This window comes from Macrosteles quadrilineatus, unplaced genomic scaffold (assembly GCF_028750875.1).
Source record: "Macrosteles quadrilineatus isolate MER2022 unplaced genomic scaffold, UCM_ALF_1.0 Scaffold_2__2_contigs__length_208266976, whole genome shotgun sequence".
In the NCBI taxonomy this organism is placed as follows: Eukaryota; Metazoa; Arthropoda; class Insecta; order Hemiptera; family Cicadellidae; genus Macrosteles; species Macrosteles quadrilineatus.
The window spans coordinates 6,994,782-7,016,974 of record NW_026542595.1 but is presented as its reverse complement, the minus strand read 5'-3'; the positions used below and the strand labels follow the sequence as shown (position 1 = coordinate 7,016,974).

The following is a 22,193-nucleotide window of genomic DNA, read 5'->3' as shown; positions in this document are numbered from 1 at the left end:
GCAAGTGAGCTGTACAACATATCGCAGTATTGTTAGTGTGAACATTGCAGCCTTGTGGAGGCTACCGTCAACCTTTTCTTCAACAGTGCAGGGGTATGTGCTGCAACAGCAAGTGAGCTGTACAACATATCGCAGTATTGTTAGTGTGAACATTGCAGCCTTGTGGAGGCTACCATCAACCTTTTCTTCAACAGTGCAGGGGTATGTTCCGCAACAGCTAGTGAGCTGTACAAAATATCGCAGTATTGTTAGTGTGAACATTGCAGCCTTGTGGAGGCTACCGTCAACCTTTTCTTCAACAGTGCAGGGGTATGTGCTGCAACAGCAAGTAAGCTGTACAAAATATCGCAGTATTGTTAGTGTGAACATTGTAGCCTTGTGGAGGCTACCGTCAACCTTTTCTTCAACAGTGCAGGAGTATGTACCGCAACAGCAAGTGAGCTGTACAAAATATCGCAGTATTGTTAGTGTGAACATTGCAGCCTTGTGGAGGCTACCGTCAACCTTTTCTTCAACAGTGCAGGAGTATGTACCGCAACAGCAAGTGAGCTGTACAAAATATCGCAGTATTGTTAGTGTGAACATTGCAGCCTTGTGGAGGCTACCGTCAACCTTTAGTTCAACAGTGCAGGGGTATGTGCTGCAACAGCAAGTAAGCTGTACAAAATATCGCAGTATTGTTAGTGTGAACATTGCAGCCTTGTGGAGGCTACCGTCAACCTTTTCTTCAACAGTGCAGGAGTATGTACCGCAACAGCAAGTAAGCTGTACAAAATATCGCAGTATTGTTAGTGTGAACATTGCAGCCTTGTGGAGGCTACCGTCAACCTTTTCTTCAACAGTGCAGGGGTATGTGCTGCAACAGCAAGTAAGCTGTACAAAATATCGCAGTATTGTTAGTGCGAGCATTGCAGCCTTGTGGAGGCTACCGTCAACCTTTTCTTCAACAGTGCAGGGGTATGTGCTGCAACAGCAAGTGAGCTGTACAAAATATCGCAGTATTGTTCGTGTGAACATTGCAGCCTTGTGGAGGCTACCGTCAACCTTTTCTTCAACAGTGCAGGGGTATGTGCTGCAACAGCAAGTAAGCTGTACAAAATATCGCAGTATTGTTAGTGTGAACATTGCAGCCTTGTGGAGGCTACCGTCAACCTTTTCTTCAACAGTGCAAGGGTATGTGCTGCAACAGCAAGTGAGCTGTACAACATATCGCAGTATTGTTAGTGTGAACATTGCAGCCTTGTGGAGGCTACCGTCAACCTTTTCTTCAACAGTGCAGGGGTATGTACTGCAACAGCAAGTAAGCTGTACAAAATATCGCAGTATTGTTAGTGCGAGCATTGCAGCCTTGTGGAGGCTACCGTCAACCTTGCTTTAACACTGCAGGTGTATGTTCTGGAAAATCGGGGGAGACTAAAAGTATAATATCGTTTGTGTAAATAGTGCAGCCAATCAGAGGCTTATGTCATCATTGCTGCAATATCAAATGCATAATACAGTAGTTAGCTATCTACAATAAGTAGCAGGTACTACAAACACCCCAGTATTGTTGAGGGAGCACGCAGCATTGTAGAGGCTATTGGTTAAACATGCTAAACTAAAGTTGGAACAATCTTTAAAAATGTTAAGTTTTAGGGATATCTTTATGTGTTTGTCATGACAATTAGTATGGGGTCCTACAACAATGGGATGCGACCTTTTACTTTAATATCAATGGGTTGAAGAGATCTTATATTATGAGGCTAGGTTATCGTTGAAATTTCTGTCAGGATCATAATTAAAACTTATACTGATGAGTAAACATGTTGTACCCGAGGCAATATTTACATTTTCCATAATAATGCTACTTAAGAATTTGAATATTTTTTGTTATAAGATTAAGTAAACGAATATCTTGTACAAACACATTGACCTTGCTGTGAGGAATGTTTCTACCTTCGTGATTCAAATATGATTGTCTCATATGTTCGTATTATGTATATTCAGCAATAAATAGGCCTACCCTCTTAACTAGTTTGAGTAACATAGTAAAAATGTCCCTAATTGTAGTAAGAGGGACGGCAGTAAATCATAATAAAACATATCTTCCACACGCAAACCAAGATAAAAACAACCGTACTCCCATTATATCCGAGTTGTGTATGATTCTACACCTTTTATTTCGCCTAGTCAAGCTAGTTCTGGGTAATTTCACCTCATAAATCAATCAGTTCTACAGTCAATTTCATAGCTACTATTTTCTTGAACGTTATAATAAGTCTTGTCATAGCGTGTAATCAAGTGTAATATAAAGTTTATAGGATTCGGCAAGTACCCGTCTTAAAATATGATTGATAGTAATTTCTCAGCATGGGACGCGATCGCACAAAGAGGGAAAGAAAATCAATAACTCCAACAATCGCTATGACCTTTGGTGAATAATAATGGGACATAAAAGTTCATGGAGTGCTAGATGGATCGTCGCTATAAAGAAATATTGCGTGTTTAAGGACGGATATTATTCTTCAAGTAAATTGCTGGTTTAGAACTGCCGTCGTTATGAATATTGATTGTGAAGGCGGTTCCATAGAATATTTTGTACTACAGCATATTGATTTTTCCATCCAAATAAATTGTGGGTTTATTCTGTATGGCCAAAAATTATGGATGGGCTAGTATTTTAAGTTTGAGAGCAATAGATAAAAGGCACAATTTACCATAATTTTATTCGTGTTGTGTTGTATAAAGATGGAGTTTGGAATTAAATTATTTCTATAAAATTACCCTTTTTAATTGGAATATTTTTAAATCTCTATACTATGGAGTATTCTTTAATATGTTTACCATATTAAAGAACATATATGTATTGTATATATGTTCTTCAGTATGTATGTTGTACCTACTTTAGTTCACTTTTTTATAGTTATATAGAGCTTTAAATCAATCTTTGTAATATAATAACGGTAGGTAACTTAAAACTCTAATTTTTGCTCAACGAATTTATGATCAACCTTATAACATTCGCGAGTAATGATATAAAAAGCAGTATTTTGTCCTAGCAATGTATCTACGTTCAGCAGTGCAGCCTAAGTTTTACTGTTATACTTGGTAAAATGTAGAATCCTTGTAACACAAAACAACTTGTTTCTTGTGTGTTTCGCGATAGGAACGGTGTCCTCTGCTGTAACGCAATGTAGCTGTGTTTTTACAAGTTTCTCTCACCTGTGGCATGTGTTTGCGCCTCCTACTACAGTAAGTAGCCCATTGCGAGTAGCTCACCAGCTCAGACGCCCACCCACTCACCTACCATTACAATAAAGTGGCCGCTCGGATCTGCCATATTTATGAAAGTTTCCTTACAGGTCTAATTACCGTAACTCAGTCTCCGCGTTGTTTATTGGTCGCTATAAAAATGATATTTTATTCCGCGCGCGCTGAAACGCTCAAACACGGCTGGTTTATGCGCCTACTAATGCCTGCATGTCGCTATATATTGTGATCGGTGCGTGAGTTTTACAATTCCGAGGTTGGTCACACTGTCGCGGTGCTCGGCTTGGAGGGAGTTGTACTACACAGTGCCTCCATACCACCTGCTATTTAGGCTGTGTTTAGTAGCTACTTTTGCCAACTGGAAATGAGTTTAACTCTGTCTTATATGTATGTTAAGGTTATTAAGTTACCATCTTATTTTGAGTAATAACTCGGTTTTTAGGTACACATTAGTGATAAGTTAACTGCACATTCAAGAGTTTAAATTTCGCTGGTATACGTCTTTAGAACACTAACCATTTGCATGTAACAGAAATATCACATATGAAACCAACTAATGTCTTATTATCTTATTACCTGTGAATACCCTTGTACCGTCTCCGTCTCTTGACTGTCGTGCAGTTACAGTAAGGACCAGGTTTCAGCTTGTTGACGGCCGTGGACGAGTTGACGGGTTGACAGGTTGACAGGTTGACGTTGACAGACATGCGCCACGGCCGGCCGCATTGCCTCCGGTCCGGAAGCTCATTGTTGCCCGCCGGTGATGACAAATCGCAGAGGCAGTGGCGGCATTGTACCGGATGATATAGTGGGCCGAGCACCGACTTAATGATCAACTTAGCTCTGACAGTCCGTCAATTAATCACATCTTGCCTCCACCTTGTTTACATTGGTGCCTAATTAGTTTTAAACGCGTTCTAATTGAGATATCTTCGAGAGCTTACCGGAGAGGTGTCCGGGCAAATGCGGACACGGAATATTGGGGACACATCATTAAAGAGGGCATAAGCGGACACTAGAGATTATTGCTACCTGACAAGGGGTTGACAGGTCTCTGCAAATATTTCAAGGGCGGAACATTGCGGACACATGTATCTACGATGGGGAAAAAGGTGCGAGGGAGAAAGGCCACGGGTATTTGGCAGTTTAAATCTTTATCTTTCTATTTATAGCTAGACTCTCCCTATACTATTATACGCGTTACGTTTGTGCTTACAATATTTTAAAAAAATGCTCCAAGGATTTCCAAAACTGGAACTAATAGCCTTCAAAAAATGTTGTTATTTATTATGAATATTTCGTGGAGTTTACTGTTAATAATTAAATTTTCATTAGAGATCGCTTGCCAGATTGACAATGTTTGTTAGTTAAATAAAGAATAGAGACAGGGCATCGCTAAGAGATATTGGTTTTCTTACTTTATTAGCAAACAGCTGTTATCTGGACTAAATCCTTGTGTAGGAAGTTCGTAAAACCAGTGTAGTGTGGCGTAAAAGTTTTTTTACCGTACACTTAGTCAGCTGATGAAATAAACAGCAAAATGCAACGGCCGATTTTATTTTCTGAAATATAACAATATTATAATTTATGTTATATACAAACACATTGTTTATTGAGTTTAAAATGTACTAATGTTTCTGTGTAGTATGATGTCAGGTACCGTACGTTACTCGCCCGGTAAGCTTCACTGTTCTCGCACGAAAATCCTGTGAAAATCCGCAAACCGTCGTGCTTGCACGGTAAAACACCACTTACCAGGCTAGTAGTGTAATAACTATTCCTGTAGGCCTGTCAGAACTGTACAACGTGTCTATCGGCTTGGCAATCAATTGACAAAGGTAACCCGATGTCAAATATGAGCCTATAAACTATGATATATGGTATGAGAACTTTTATAACATTGAGCCTTGTATAGTTTTAATGTTGTCCAGCTTCAAAAAGCGCGACATATATCCAAAATTTGGCATTTTTATTTGATGCATGTTTATTGACAATAATTTGTAATGAATAATTGACAAATGATAATGGACAACACTCTATCTACTTGTTATAACTAATCCTATAGAACTCGATAATAGAATGATGTTCAACTTATATTCCAGCTTTCAATAAGTAATTAAAATACAAACAATAGGTCTTTTTATAAATAATACATTAAACTTAAGTGATATTTATAATGTCAAATATTTTGGGGGTCGATGTAGGCTATATAAACATTAAAAATGGTAGAGAAATTAGTTTACATTTGTAAACCTAATATACATGTAGAACTAAAGCGAAACATATCAAATATACTTCTGAACAATATTATCAATACGTTAGTTATAAAAACTTAGTTTCAAGTAAATTGATTAAGTTCACTGGTATTTTTCTGTTTGGAATTTTGCAAACGTACAATTCACAGGGCGCGAATGCCAGAGTAGGGGTGTTACTGGTATTTTTCGTTTGGAGTTTTGCAAACGTACAGGGCGAGTTTACCTGGGTAACTATTAGATGTCAGTTTGCTTCTTACCGTCACAGTGTACGCATCGTTCAGTATGGAAGTTATAAAAAATTGTTTAGATTGTGTATATAGGGAATAATCGTTTACCGTGATGCGGCACAACAGGATAGGCATATAGGAATAGCACAAATAGAAATTCGCTAAACATATGTCTCATGGCAAGACCTAGACCCGGAACCGAAACAGATTTTATTTTTTTGTTTTAAGCTCCCCAGAGGCCAAAACAGTTCGTTAAAATATGTATGTGCAATCTATTTGTCTATGGCAATTTAGAGATATTTGTACATGCGTCCATTACCACTATAACTCAAGTAAGAAAAATACGATTTTGGCAACATTTGAAACAAACGTGTAAAAATCTACGTTTTTTCAAAGGAGATCGAAAACCAGCATGGCCGGACTAATAAAGTTAGAAAACCAAATGTCAATCTGGCGAGCGATCTCTAATAAAAATATAATTATCAACAGCTTTAAAATCAAAGCTATCAATTAATTATCAAAGCTCTACAAAATATTCATAATAAGTAAAAACATTTGTTGAAGGCTATTAGTCCCAGTTTTGGAAATCATTGGAGCAATTTTTAGAAACATTGTAAGCACAAACGTAATGCGTATAATAGTATAGGGAGAGTCTAGCTATAAATAGAAAGATAAAGATTTAAACTGCCAAATACCCGTGGCCTCCCTCCCTCGCACCTTTTTCCCCATCGTAGATACATGTGTCCGCAATGTTCCGCCCTTGAAATATTTGCAGAGACCTGTCAACCCCTTGTCAGGTAGCAATAATCTCTAGTGTCCGCTTATGCCCTCTTTAATGATGTGTCCCCAATATTCCGTGTCCGCATTTGCCCGGCATTCACCGGAGATGTCTTCGGGAAACCGAGCCCTTCTAATCCCTCTAAGCTCGAGTATTGAGATCGAGACGTTCGCTTTGCATTTTGAGATTACAGCTGACTTCCCTCTCCCTCGTCTTAGCGATGACTTGATAATTCTTGCAGACGATTATTCCGTGTTAATATTCATTTGGATTTTAGGTGTTCCCATCTTATGATGAGCTGTTTCCGCATACATTTGAATAAATTTACAAAGAAAAACGCTAAGTTAAGTCATCTAAGCTTCTAACTTTAAACCCTGAGGTAATGTGTTGCTGTAGGAAATAAGTTTTAGGTATTTTCAGACAATATTTTAATTGGCTTTATCATCTTGTTATAAATAACATATTATCCTTTTTAAATGTTTAAAAACGTAGGATGGATAACATGGACAACCCTAACTTGTAATACATTATATAAGTACATTTTTCCTTTAATATTATTTTAGATAGAAGGCACCGAGCAGCACCTTGATTACCGAGTTCCAAGTCGCCTACCCTCTTCACTATGACCGATGCTGTCCCATAAGTCTCCGAAATGACGCACATCACTGCAGCCAGCGCAGATTCCCAGCCCAAATCGTGTGGCCACTGGCCTGGTCGTGCCCAGGAGGCGTCCACCTTCGTCACAATTGGACTGTCCGCTGTAATTTATCGTCCATTGTACGACCTGCCACTTCCTTGTCGCATTTTTCCCGTATAAAGATATTGCTGAGGCTGCTAAATACATCAATAGGTGTCGGACGGTCGATTTATGTGTCCGCGGGCGGAATTAATAGTTGGGCCGGAGTCTGCAAGCCGCTAGCTGCGAAATAAGTCATCGATTGTGATATAGCGCTCTGATAGGCCTTGTGTTCCTATATTATGTCTGACAGATGTTTTTGAAATGCTTAAGAATAAAGTTTGTCTTAAGAGTGTTGAATTTTGATTTGCAAATTAAATATGTACTTGCGTAACTTGGCTTTTATTGTGCCTTGTTGGCTGAAGTAATTACCATTTTCCAAAGATTTTCTCTGTGTAAGGAAACATTTTGTAAATTATTTCAGTGCTACAACCATTATTGATCGAACGAATTTTAGATATTTGTCACCAATTTATTGTTTCGACTCACACCATACCCTAACACTTGTGGTACAGTAAAAAAATGCGAAAGCTAAATCTACAATAAATACAAGAAATTCCTCATCATATAGTCTCCTTTACATATCGTAGTTTTGTTGCCGTATACATCTTCTGCACCAGCATTTCACCTCATTGGTGGGCGCTCACACGCATTATTTCCAAATGGACGATTAAAATAAAAGTAAAAATGGAAATTGTCTCGATTACACAATTACCTCAAAACAAGTGGTGCGAGATTACCACGATTACGAGGCATTACCCGGGCAAACAACGCGCTTTGATAGATAGGTAATTGGACGGCAAATAAGGAGTGTTTTATAATTAGCGTCCGACTGATTCCCGCCAAACAAAGTATTCCCGACTGATTTGCGCGCGTCAAATTTACCGCGCGCGGGAGTTGTAATTTCGTCAATATTAATGTTGCAGCAGTTTCGATTCATTTCCCGCTAAAAATGATTAGTTAACTTGTTCGGAACGTTTTACGACTGGAAATTGGCCCACCGCGATTTTTCATTGTTAATCTATGCCTCTTGTGTCTGATTGAGTTGCTGTGTTTTTGTTTTGATTTTATTTAATTTGTACAGTTACCTCTCTGACATTAGGCCTAAACTTTGGCGATTTGTGACCTTGGTAATTTAGTTTCTAATAAATATGATTTAAGTTTTGGGATTGGAATTATTTAATTATACTGTATTTGTCTTTTCAAGAATATGCCTATACCTAGCCAGTGTAAGTTTGGTTTGCAACTTTGTATTAATAAATTATAGATTGGCCTGAATATGTTTGTTTTCCCCTCCATTCAATCTCGACATATCAAAAAGCGTCTCTACATATTTTGTTAGGGTTAGTATAAAAACTCATTCGAATAATACTTGACTAACATTTGACAACAAACATATTAGCTGGAAATCCATTCTGTAATCTTGGTACATTTTAATAAAACAAATTCCGTATTGCATGCAGCCTATTCAACATTTAAGTTGTCCCCTATTTACTTAGTTTCTATCACCATTGATCAGGAAGACACCTTAGATAAAATTTTACTTACAAGTCTTACAATAAAAAATGGTCATGAAATAAAGTTAGATTATATGATTTTAAAGTATATAGCATATATAGCAAATGAATGATTTTGAAATAGGAATTGACGCTGTAGAGGATCAATGATGGTCGTGTCGCGATGAGAGAGCACTCTGATTCTCTCATTCCAGACGTATCACAACGCCGTTGTCAAACATGTTAAAAGCGCCACCCCAGAGTATTGTTAAGACATGTTTCATCTCGACAAACGAACAATGACTTGGATAACCAAACATGCCAGTGTCTCTGCGGAGAGCCTTATCACCTGCTGTGTGTGTGTGTGTGTACTTGAACACACAGACACACAGCCTCTGTCGTGAGGACAGAGCTGTGAAGCAACATTGCTTGAAGAGTTTACAAACACTTCTCTCAGACACATAAATCTTGAACAATGTCTATCCTGAGTGGGTCCACCTGTGTTATGGGACACCCTGTACAACTCCGACAGTCCGATGTAACCAATCACCCTCCAGGGATGGCCTCCAACTTGTCGCAAGTTGTGGCCATACAATTGCTGTATTGTATCGTATTACAAGAGTATATGACTTGAACGCTAATTGATTTCGGCAATGCCAGTCAGTAGATGTTGAAGTGAAATATCTATGTAGATTGGTCGTGCCCTTCACTAATAAATGTACTACTGTATATTGTTTCATGCTCCTCAGGAACAAAACTATATTTTAAGTTTGTATGTTGAGAAATAACCTCTGGCGTGTTTTGAAGAACTAAGCAGGGTTTAGTAATTTAGCCAATTTATGAGTTTATTGATAATGATATCAATGCAACATGGTGCATACGATCACTTACAATTTAAATACAGTTTAGCAAAAATATAGTTTATGCCAATGTTTGTCTTATTAATTTTTCGTTCCTACATCATGTTTTATTTAGCGAATTATAGTATATTGCGTTGTACGATTCAATATAAAGTACCCACGTAGCATATTTATTGTATAAAATATAATGCAGTTGAATCTTGACCTTAAATCTATCACCCCTTGTCTATAGTAATTTGTTAGGATTTGTTAAATGAAATAACCTAGGTAGGTTCTTTTAATACACCATGCACTAACTAGTTGGTGAGATCCTCGGCGAAGTCCTAATGGATGCTATATACCCGAGGCACCTTTAGTAGACCTAAGGACTCGTCAAACGTCCAACTCAAACATCTCGGCCGTAACGACATACAATCGCTCACAACATCTCATCCGACAAGCGCGTCAAACTAAACGGTCTTCGCGAGGCCGAAATTCTGATTCATTAGGGAGGATGGATGGACGGCCAGATTGTTTTCACTCTGTCACTGGCAGAATTCCCTTATTAAGACGGATCTATGACGGCGAGTATCGAGCGCTGGATTTGTCTACGTCTCTCCAGGGGATCGTCGGTCATTTGGCTACTTGCGCTTCACCGGTAGTCACTGGTCGCACCCGGCCCCTGCGGGGAGATGGTTTACTTTATGTTAATGACGTTGTGAACAGTAGCCTCCAGCTCTTGTCGTAAACATTATTGGTTCTATCTTAAGTTGGCTTGATAATTAACAACCGGAATGTTTTCTGTCGGAACATGAGAACGATGTTCGACTAAAACGCGCAATGTTAGGTATCGTATTACGTCAACTGTCGATTTAGGATGTTTTGCGCATCTTATTTAATTATTTCGTATCTATGCTAGTGTACCTGTTTTTGGCTTATCTATTATATGACTTTTAATTAAAATTTGAACTGAGCTCGCTACGAGTGTGACTGAGCCCTGCCAATATCCAGAACAATATTCGCAGATGATGCCAGAGCGTGGCACCTGCCAGCAGTAATGGCGACATTAGCATGGTCGCGATTGATGGCGTACTGTTTGCGAAGACTGTTTGTGCCAAAATTCCCGTGAATCCACGGTCGAGCAAGACCGAGGATCAATTAAAAGGTGGAGACGCGATCAAAGGAAGCGCCGGACTAGCGACGTAATTACCAGGGAAAATGAAATTCCCCGAGGACGGAATGGACTCGTATCGCACGATATTGAGAGAGCGGAGCGAATTACGACGAGATCGTGGTGAGGAAGACGTCAGAGGAGACAAGCATGACATCGATGTCACAGCGTGAGCGAGGGGCAGCGCTGCGACGCCTCCCCCACCTGGCGGCGTATCTGGCAACTAGAACCGCCCCTGGCCGTCCACAGCACACCAACATCAACTTTCTATCTGCGAATCATATCAACTTGCATCACATCATATTGACAATAATTGTCATTTCGTTACGGTGGGTTTTATTGCTAGGATGTTTCTCTTAATAATCATGAACTAATCAACATTTTTGTGTTAAATTGACCCATATATCATACTAATATGTGTTAAACAATAATTTGATATACAGTAGAACCCAAAACACAAGTACAATCATTACACCTGTTGAGGATATCTGTGGAGAGATGGCGAGATCGCCCCCGCTCGGGGTTGGTATTGGTGTTGGTGTTGCCGCAAGATTTACAACATATACATATTCAGCGTCGCTCGAGGATCATTTACGGGCGGTTCGGACGATAACAATACGCGTACCCAGGGGTCACGGTACACCCACCTCCGTCAAATTAGAAATTTGAGAACGACGACCGCGCGGTCACGACGGCCCACCTCTCGTCCGTCGCCGGCGGCCGCGACCTCTTCCGGGTCCACGGTGCCAAAACTGTGAATTGTTAAACGGCTCGTTATATGTGATGTCTTGATCCCGGCAGACGTTTCCATATATTAGGGGAATTTTCACTTGAGAGGTTAAGGTGATCCATTTAGAGATATGGGTTTATTTAGAACGTAAGTAGTTTTTGATAGGTAAATAAAACACACTAATGCCACTAACTCTGACGATAACATTAAGAAATTGCAATTAGGAAGAAAGCTGAACTAAAATACTCTAAATAATTATATGTACCCATTAGTGTGGGTAATACTTTTTACGTGTCTTGTTGCAAGTTTTCACCAACATAGCCAACTATAGCCTAACAGTGTAATTGAAGTTTATTGATCCTTGCCTACAACGTTTGCTTTAATACGATCGCGTAGTAAAGACCTATTCTACGGCCCTCCATGCAAGCACATTTTCTCTGTATTCATTTTTCAAGTTGCCAAGATTAAAGATGGGAGATAAAGCGTGTTTTACTCAAATCAATATTTTGTAGAGTTATATCCTGTTTACAGTTTACCAGGACGATCGGGTTTTAAGATACACGAAAATGTTGAAGATGCCATTTTTTAAATATTGTACACCAATCCTTTAATTGGATTACTCTTTTTACTGAAATATAGTTAAAAGCCATTGTATTTTTTCAAGAACAAATATGATTTGCCAACAGCTAAATTTTTATCTACCTTTCTCAAAATTAATATATTATACTGCATCTTCTTGTTGTTATTATTACTACGTGAGTGTATACAAGTAAAGGTAGCTTCGAAAATGTACCTGGCGCTACAGACAATATACCTTCTCTGTGCTGGCGCTTACATGTACCTTCTACTCACAATTAATTCTGATTTGCATAACTCTCAGTGAGAGAGAAACCAACGACATGAACAAAAGACTTGTCAAATCTCTCCACACGCGCCGAATACTGGACAGTGGACACCTCCAAACTCCCACAGGTGGAGGAAATATAACGTCGAGTCCATGCAAATTCTAAAAGTGCAAAGTCCACTCGGCTTATCAGCCTGTGCTTCTGCAGCCACAAAACGAAGACCAACGGAGTGACAAGTGAAAAAAAGATATGGAACGGGACAATGCTCGATCGGATAAGGGGACTCGGACATAGCGCACAACCGATCTAATTGGCAGAATGAAATATGCGTCCTTGGACTCTGGCGTCTAATTAATGCTGCATCAGACACTAATTGTACCTGGAGACCTGTGAAATTCCTCCACTTGCTCAGGGTTTGTTGGAGAATTCGCACTTGAGTAATTGTTGCATTCGCAGGCGTGTTGCGTGCCGGCTCCAGGAATGCGTTCCACTAAAACATTCCTGTTTGCCTTCTTTTCGTGATGTTTGCAACGTTGATGGCTTTTCTCGCGGGTGGTTTGTGTCTCAAGAGATGGACACTTAACTCCTGTGGTGCAACTTGTGTCATTCTGTTCAGTTTATCTTGTCAGAAGGATCTTAGAAATTGTTGCATTTTACGAAAGAAACTTGTACTAGTATTTATTTCAAATGGTATTTTATATATGACGTTTTATAGTCATTTTGCTGTTATGGGGTTTCAAATTTGTAACCCCGTAAACGTCGATGGTTATTGAAAACAAATTTCAAACTCTAGTTTTAAGTGAAAATCCAAGTTGGAAAGGAAGAGCCTGTTGTATGAGTATTGGGACAAAGTTACCTATGGTAGCTGAGCTGTCGCTGTAGGCCGTGACTTGACGGAATTGAGTTTACTTGTTAATTAGTGGTAAATAACACTTACCAGATTTCACTCAGCCATTGACTGGTTTCACAAATATTTATAGTTGCAATAAGGTTAATGAGGTTTTCATATCGACCTGTGGAGTGTTCGTGTAAAGATGATTGGTTAGTTGTCGTGAGCTGTCGACAGATAGCAGCCTCAGCGCTTGGCTGGTTACTGAGCATGCGGTTTTGCTCTCCACTCTGCTCACACTTCACATTTCTACATTCTACACTACACTATATATATAGTTTGTCAGTACAGTCATCTGCACATGTGTTCACCTCTGTTGTTATTATCACAAATGTGTCCTTGTATTTTAAGATAGATTGAATGCATCCGAGTTATTTTTCATGTAGAGCAGTACCATATGACTAATTTCCACACCACGGGAACCCCTTTACATTACCCAGCCAACTAGTGCTGACCTATGCAAATGTGTTAATAAACAGTAGCCGAAGAAACAAAACCTCGTAATACCCAACGACGTTATCGGTGTCCGTTTTTCTTCAGCGTCGCAGCTAGAGCCTCAATAATCCCACAATGTGCCATGCTAATGTTCCAACTAAGCAGGGCTCTATGGTATCGGATACTTTCCGTAACACCCACAATGGCGTTTAAATCCCAAGAACATCGATGGCCTAATGTCCTCCGGCTTAGCAGAGATATTAAAACGTCCCTTATTGTTATTGGGACACTAACACTAAGCACGACTCGCCGCCTATTATTGCGGTACCCGGTAAATTTCAATAATTCCCACCCTCCCTCTCTCCCTCCAAACCGCCCCCGGCTCCCGGACACTGGCCGCGATTCACGACTCCACCAAGGTGGCAATTAAGAGGTTTTGTTTTGAAAGTAATGTTTCACGCTTTGAGTGTATAGCTTTGCTGTTATATTAGTCAAGTTTATTTTAGGAGAGGGTTACAAAATAAGCCCCCTACGCCCACACGAGCGATAATATTCAATATAGATCACACTGATTAGGCTATATTCTGTTTCCCATTCAACCAATGTAGATTGACAAATGAATGATAAATTTGTTGTTTAGTTCACTATTTTGATTTTACTATGATGGCGATGCAACTAAAACGGAGTTTTAATCCTGTTATGTATGAAAGCTGTGTATGGGATGATTCCTAACCTTTTGTATATCATTCAAATGTTTACACTTATAAATAATAATTAGCACTGAACAAACCTGCATGACCACGTAGTGTGGGCTGATTTAAGCCTAGATCACATTTAAGATTATAAATACTGCATAGTAGTTTGAGTTGAGAAGTTGAAAGTTCACACCTGTCGCAGGTAGCGCCACTGCTGCCTCTAAACGGAAGTGACGTCATGTATCACTTATCAAAAACCGGAAGCCGCTATTTGCCCGAGGCATTTCCACTGCCCATTGTCTACCTATTCAAATATTTGTACCACAAATCTCACTTTCTGATTAGCCTATTTGCCCGGACAAACCCGCGGCGTAAACGGAAGTTGTGAATGGGCGTAGTAAAGCGTAGTGTGTGAATTTATTAATGGGATATTTTCTTGGGTAGTAAGTACTACGGTTGTAACAATGTATTTTGTTTACCACGTCTTGGTTGTTGTAACTTCATTATTTATGGTATTTGTAAGTCGCTAATTGATTAATACTGTAAAGTTTTTTTTTTGCTCGTACTTAAATTTACTCCTTTCGTGTTAGCTAGACCCTCTATGACACTTTTGAATGTACAAAAGCAATGTTAACTTTGTAACAGAATTTCTAAAGAAACAAAAACGTGTTGTGATAAAATAATGATTGAGGTGTTAAAATTAAGGTTTAGATGTCTTCTAGGGAGTGAAGATTTTAGTTTTGCCATTTTCCCTCTACTTAATAAGTTAATGGTCATTAATTTAGCATTTAATGAAATAATTTATTAAGAAAAGACAAAAAATATTTGAAATATCATTTCCTTATTCCCTAGTACTCTTAGTTATAAACCTAATAAAAGATTTTCAAAGCTATATCTTTATAAAAAACACCGGCATACTGCTTCAAATGAAGGTATGTTCTGCCACATTTAACATTGAACTTATGGGACTAAAATCCAATATGGCTACCACTGATGATGAAGACTCTTAAGAGCAGACTTTTCAACTTATTTTCACTGCTTCGATTACAATAAGTCCGATGTTTTCCTCTTGGCCAGGAATGTGAGCTAGTGGTCCGACGATGATGAAGATGTTACCCACGATGTCAAAGCTCACACTCTGGGCTACAACCGGTCGTCCTCTGCAGGAGACATGCGTGTTCAGCAACAATCAGTAACCAGCAGCGGGGGCTGAGGAGACTGAGGACCGCATACAGTGGAGCTCGTGACTAGTCCAGGGCTAGATAGGGCGTTACACTTGTCCCAGAGATGCACAGCGCAGTCAAACAATGGTTGCATAAATCAATGCAATTAGAGTTCTCGTCCCCCCGCGATCGGACGTACCATCGACTCCCGCAGCCCCATTGGCTGGCGATGTTTTTCTTGTTGCTGTTTACAAGATGGAGACCGTGGTCGTGCGACATTTTGTGCTACTGTTCTCTGTCCTCCCGAGGTGCATAAGGATTGCCTTGGAATTCTTTGAATGTTATGAGAGCAAGGAATGTAATAAATAACCTACGGTTTTAAATTTATGCTGCTTATCGCGGTATGTTCCGTTTAACTTTTTAACATTTTAAAATTGTTCATTATGCCCTACAATTTTCATGAGGAAGATATAGTTAGACGCACTCTATATACTGTAAAAAATTGACGTATGAAAACTAAGTAATTGAACAGGTTTTTCAAAACTGTGTAGGCCTATGCTTATAATATTTAGAGCAAGTTTGTCAATAAACTTTAGACCTATTTTATAACCAATTTATTTCCAAACAAACATGTACACAAAAACTTTGTTTTATTATAATGTTAAGAAGCTTTATTATGTCGCAAATTTATGATCGATGTTTAGAGCTATTTATTTTTAACCTCAATCTATAGGAGAAGTTTTAAAGGTATTCGATCACCTCTAGGGCCCGCGTTTTCTGCAATGTCAATCAAATCAAAAGTTCATTACCCAAAGTTTGCAGACAAAGCGAGCCCTTCATTGTTCTTTGATGATTAAAAGTGATAAATTAGGAAGTCGGCGAATGTCGTCAAAAGACGTCATTGTTTTCAAAGTCTTCAAAATGATGCCTTCTGATTTCATTTGGTGATAAACCCTTCCTCGCCTTTGTGTTCACATCGGGGCAGCCCACCTGATACCGCTCCTTAATTAACTTTGGTCATGTCTTTCATTTCGCACGCTCGTTCCTTTCGTTTTGGTTAACGGTTTGTCGTTTTACAGCACTTCCTTTTCTCCGTTTGTCCGTAGACACATCTCCCTTATCTCGTTTGTTAGGCATAGCAAGTTTATTCGGCTTGTCAATGTTGTTTGATCGGAGAAATAGCAGCAAATATTGTTAAATTGAACGCATATACAGTATTAAGCATTTTCGGTTCTCGGTCAATCTGCGATGTTCCATACCACGTATAAGTACTGTATAAACGCAGGGGCTATAAATGATCTTGGTGATATTCAAAAAAGTTTTATTCCACAGCAATGGGAAGCTGTAATTTTTAACATTTAATTAATTTTACGTTTTCTGGCAAAAGTCACTCTTCTAGAAGATTCTAGTCAATCAATCATAACTCCATGAAACTACTAGCTTTTCCCCACATTAGCATATGTCAGGTTTTCATAATTTAATCTGTGTAATAAAATCGCATGATTTGTTTGATCGTAACTCATTATAAAATTTACCACTCCCTTAATCCTTCAAACTGTCACACCTACCCATCTCCTAAAACGGATTTCCACCTGGATTTATGATGATGAAACTCAAACTCGTCCGTCCGTCGCAGAGAAAAGTTGGAACTCCGAGAACGCATTCGCGATAAATCAACAGTTTACGTGGCCTCCTTGCCCTTTAGGAACCAGTCGGGGGATGCTGGATACTAACCACATCGACTACCGAACTGAAAGTGCTATAGCTTGCAAAGGTGGTATTGAAAGAGAGATACTGTACTTATATGTTTGAAAAAGTGAACTTCTCTTAAAAATTAAAACCTTGCAAACGAAATTTGATACCTAAAGCACGTACAGGTAATATAAATATTTATTTATAAGTATAAATATTGTATAAGTAGCCTACTTTATAAATCTCTGAACCCAAAGCGTTATGTTAACAAAGGTTAAGTTAGCAAAGTCTGTTATTTGTTTAATTCAATAACCCCTTCTTAACTAAATCATTCTTGCGTACATTTTAATAATAACGTTTGTGATATTGTAGTTTAAATTTTAAATAATTTTGTTTGTTATAAGAAAGATGTGTTAGATATATTTAAACCGATTCATTTGAATTCAAGTAGCAATTCACAACATAATTATGTGATGTAGCTGTTAAATTGTACACATTGCGTTGAATGTCAAACGACTGTATCTAGATACCATCCAGAAAGCTTAGTCCTGTAACCAGCCAGAAGTCCCTTCGAACACATAACATCGCCAAGTAATATTCCTGTAAACCCTTCTTCTGGCCTAGCAGCTCCTGTTTTCTGAGTTATCAGATGCAGTGTCCATTGTCGCGAGCTCTTCACGTTTTCTAATCTACTGTATTAACAATGGATGTAAATTGAAAGTCGGCCAGTTTGCTCGATAACGTCCCAGTACGAGTAAATCTGTACGATCGTCAGATAAGCCAGGTATTCGCGGACCATGGCGCGCGGCGTGGTGCAGTATTTCTACGGGACATCGGCATCCGACGGACGACACCGTGAATGCCGTAAATCGTACGTGCGGACTGCGCTGACGTTCGCAATTGTCTGTCGGGAGTTATGGATTTGGTTTTGTTTGAATTTTAGAACGTTTATCGAAAGGATAAAAGTTATCGTGATTATTTTTCCAGTAATTGTCACTTCTTGTATTCAACCTTAGGACAAGTTTACACTGATTGAAAAAAAAACAGCGAAATAGATTATTTTAAATTAAATCCTTCATAATTACAAATACGAAACAAGTTTGTTATGAAAAAGACTATAAGTCCACTTAATTTATATAGTTGCCATGCTTAAGCATATTTAAAATTTTTTATGTAAAAATCATTCACGAACTTACATTTTATATTGCGATGATTATTATTGATGCTTGCTATCTTCTTTTAACTTCTTACATCAATCAAGTTATGCAATCTTACTATTTGTTGCTAACATAAAATTAAAAGTAGGGAACTTCTGCTGGTTAATAATTCATTTTGTCACTTAAGCTAAGTTTTCTCCCTTCTTGGGACAGTTCATTTCTGAAATGATTTGGAATTTCTCCTGTCAGTAGGTGTTTGTTGATTGTTGCGACGGTTTAGTGAATACTGTAGCGACATAATGAGCACCGTTTACAGACTTGGCCAGGGATCACCTGTTCACCGTGTGCCAGTGCCAGTGCCAGTGCCAGCCTCCTGATAGATAGAACAAGTTAGCACTTCCAACAGCGGATTCTTCTCCATTACAGTTCTTGATTAGCGGCGTCTCTTTATTAATTGTTCCCACCTGTCTGACCATCCGTCTTAGTTCCTTTCTTCTTGCCGTCCGTTGTAGTCTATTTACCCCCATTACGTCTGTTTACCGTCTGTTCAACTACATTGCCGCGAATTATGCTATTTCAGTAGCGAGCTAGTTGAGAAGTAACCTTTGCTGAATATCCGTGTTAAAATATGTACTTGTGTGGATTTATGTTGAATATTAGTTCATGCTCGGTTTGCCACAAAGCTCGTACATAATTATTGAATTAGTATGGATAATTTTAATTTACTCCATGGGAAATGCCAAATATGATTACCAATTGTTTCTTTTGCTCTATTGATACCTTAGTCTACCTAATAACCGTATCCCTCAACTAGTATTTAACTACTATGATGTAAAGTTTTTCCTCCTTCCTCAAATTTATCAGTATAAAAGTAGGCTAGATAGTATTAATTCAAAATTATACAACTGAGATAAATCTAAATAAGTATATTTATAGAATACACCATAGATGTATACTCGTTTTCTTTGCAATGAGTAAGTAGTACAGATGTTATATTATGTGATCTTTTTTTATATTTTTATTGAGTTATTTTAGCTACATTGGACGCATTTCAAAATATTTTACTAGTGTGTTAAATTCCCTTCTGATATGGGGAAGAAGATGCTGCCCTAAATAGAAGTCTTAAAACACCAATTCAGTTGTAATTCTAGGGCAAACGTCCCCAAGGCCTTTGACGTCTACTAAGCCGTATTTTTGACTGTTGACAAGTAGAATATTCTTGGGCCGTCTCCAAACAATATCAACCGACGATACAATTTTGCTTCCCCCATTCCTTGATGTTGGCGCCAAGATGATCGCCTTCAATTTGCTAAACTATTCCTCGTTTGTAATTAAAGTCTGGGACAACTTAGTAAAGCTTTGATAACGACTTGTTCTACAACTTCGGTGACACAATTTTATGGCGGCTTGATACTAGCTCATTCCAATTATTGATACGACCGTGCTTTTAAGTTAAGGTTGCCAAATTAATTCCTCGAATTTCAAACGAATAATTTTTTTATATTTTACATGTTTTGTTGCATATTGTTACACTGCACTTAATCTCATTTAATTATGTGTTTAAAATAAAACTGTTAAAAATACAGTAGCCCACATATTATATAACTGTATAGTTTACTTATGTCTTTGACGACAGTCTGAATAAATAAGCTTTGGAAAAGTACGGCTCCAATCTGTTGAATCCTCTTGCTCACTATCTTGCGAATGTGTTAGTCAAACCAATTAATTGTTGTATTATGTATATTTCAAGATTTAAATTTCATATTTCTTGGTTTCTCTGTGGTGTAAAAAATTCTCATTGAATTGTGTGTGTTCCAGGGGAGGGAGGTGAAGGTGAACCACCCCCAGAAGGTTTAGGGGATGAAGCAACCCCTTCAGAGGACGAAGAAGAAGACTCAGTAGACTCGTCGGCGTCTCAGCCGTGTTCCCCCCAGCATCCTACCAACCCCTTGGAGCCGGAGACTGAGATTGTGCTCAGGTAAACAGATGTTATATCAGCAAACTCGTTAGGTTAAATAATATACTACTGCTATGTACGTTTACCAATTACAATAGAAGATTATAGCTAACGAGGAAAGAATTAAATCTGTATACTTGCTTTTATTTAAACTCAAGGAATGTAATACATTATCGGTTGAAAAAATACTGTAAGTGCCAAAAGCACAATGTTATAACAAAAATTTAACTAAATAAACTCCTCATCTTTAACTTTTTTATTTATTTTTTGTTGTGAAAACCCTAACCTTGATTGGTTCATGTTTTGAAACTGTTTTATATTTACACTAGTGGCTTGTAGGGACATAAGTCCCTAAAAAGCTCAATAATATAAAACAAATTATTCTAATATTTAAACAAACTAAGAAATACAACCATGTGTCAGAATAGATATCTCTGTACGCCATTACGCCATATCTTTTGTGTAAAAAACAGTTTGTTGTTTGTCTTTGTTTGCCTTTGTTGATGTTATTTTCAATAAATCATTCAAATCACTTTAAAGGTTTAACTCTGCTAAAGGCAGCAAAATTATAATTGTTTGTGAATAAATACTGGGTTTTTAAAGAAGCTTTGGTCTTGTGGTTAATGGTGATAAAAAAATACTTCCCTGATTGGAATTTTGGAAATTGTCATCGTCAAATATGAAAAGGCAAATAAAGGTGTGTTGAGGTAAGCTTAGTTCTTGGCCAAACCCGCTAGAAATTAACATCCCTACCCAGTTAATATTTCTAAGACTCCTTTTGTTGAGGTTTAACAACATTAGTGTAAAGTAAAGGCATCCTATTGACCAAACTCAACCTTAGATTTTTCTGATCAACATAAAAAAATACATTAAAATAAAGAAAGTGTAGAATAAATCTAGAACATGTTTTAAAATAAAAACAAAGCAGAAGTTTTCCATTTAATCTTGTATCGTTAATTATTTAGTCAATTTGGTTATTTCATGTTTAACGTTCAAAATAACCAAATTTTAAAAAGTTCACAGTAAAATAATTTATATCCACATTCTATAATATAACTAAAAAGTCTTAATTATTATAGGTTACGTTATCCCTGGTTTTATATAGTATACAGTACATTGCAGAATTGACTGGCAAATAAGTAATCCAAATGTTAATATTGCTCACTGGCTTGATGATAAATCACGGATCAGCTGTATTGAAGTAAACAAAAATCTGCAGTAAATGGCTTCTAATGCTATTCTTATGGAGAACATTTTACGTTATATCTCGTTTTCTGGTAGCTTTACGGCAATTCTGCTATTTTTCCCGAGTCCCTGGGGTCAAGACCTTTAATTTAAGACCCCTCCCACTTTTCTACGACTTACCAGACGTCCACAATTTTCTGGTAAAAATTTTGTCTTACAGAATTATATATAAGGATAATAAATGATTTTTGATTCGTTGTTGATACAGTGTCAAGACCATTCCCATTAAAACCCAGTAAAATCTTTTTGACGAAGCCACTCGATTAACCATTGTCCGTTACTATATTTTGTTTTTACTCTATAAACTCGCACACAATCAGATTCAGGCTTAAAGAGAGCTGCATTTTCCGCATGTTGGTTCATAATTACGTCATACATATGAATGAACAGTAAACAGTTGTCATACGTATACCAAGTTGTCCCCGGACTGCCGATTCACTGGTTCGTTTTAAAGTTAATATTTTAATTTAATTTGTTGCTTTTTAAGGTAAAAGCGTTTTATCAATTCAAAGGTTCGTTACTTCCGAGCTGATGGTTCGGATAATAATCCTGATATCATAGGCAATGTTCTTGTTTAGCTCTGTTATAAATAATGTTAGTATGTATATCATTTTTAACATGGTACACGTTGTGA

At 38.0% G+C, this 22,193-nt stretch overlaps 1 protein-coding gene across 1 annotated transcript in view; it reads left to right on the top strand.

Annotated features, from left to right (window-relative positions):
• Positions 1 to 22,193, top strand: part of LOC128985747 (protein tiptop-like) — a 202,139-nt gene that overhangs the window by 167,031 nt on the left and 12,915 nt on the right. Inside the window, exon 2 of the mRNA XM_054405584.1 lies at positions 20,176 to 20,335. Coding sequence (XP_054261559.1) covers positions 20,176 to 20,335 — 160 coding nt within the window. The remainder of the gene's footprint in view (positions 1 to 20,175; positions 20,336 to 22,193) is intronic.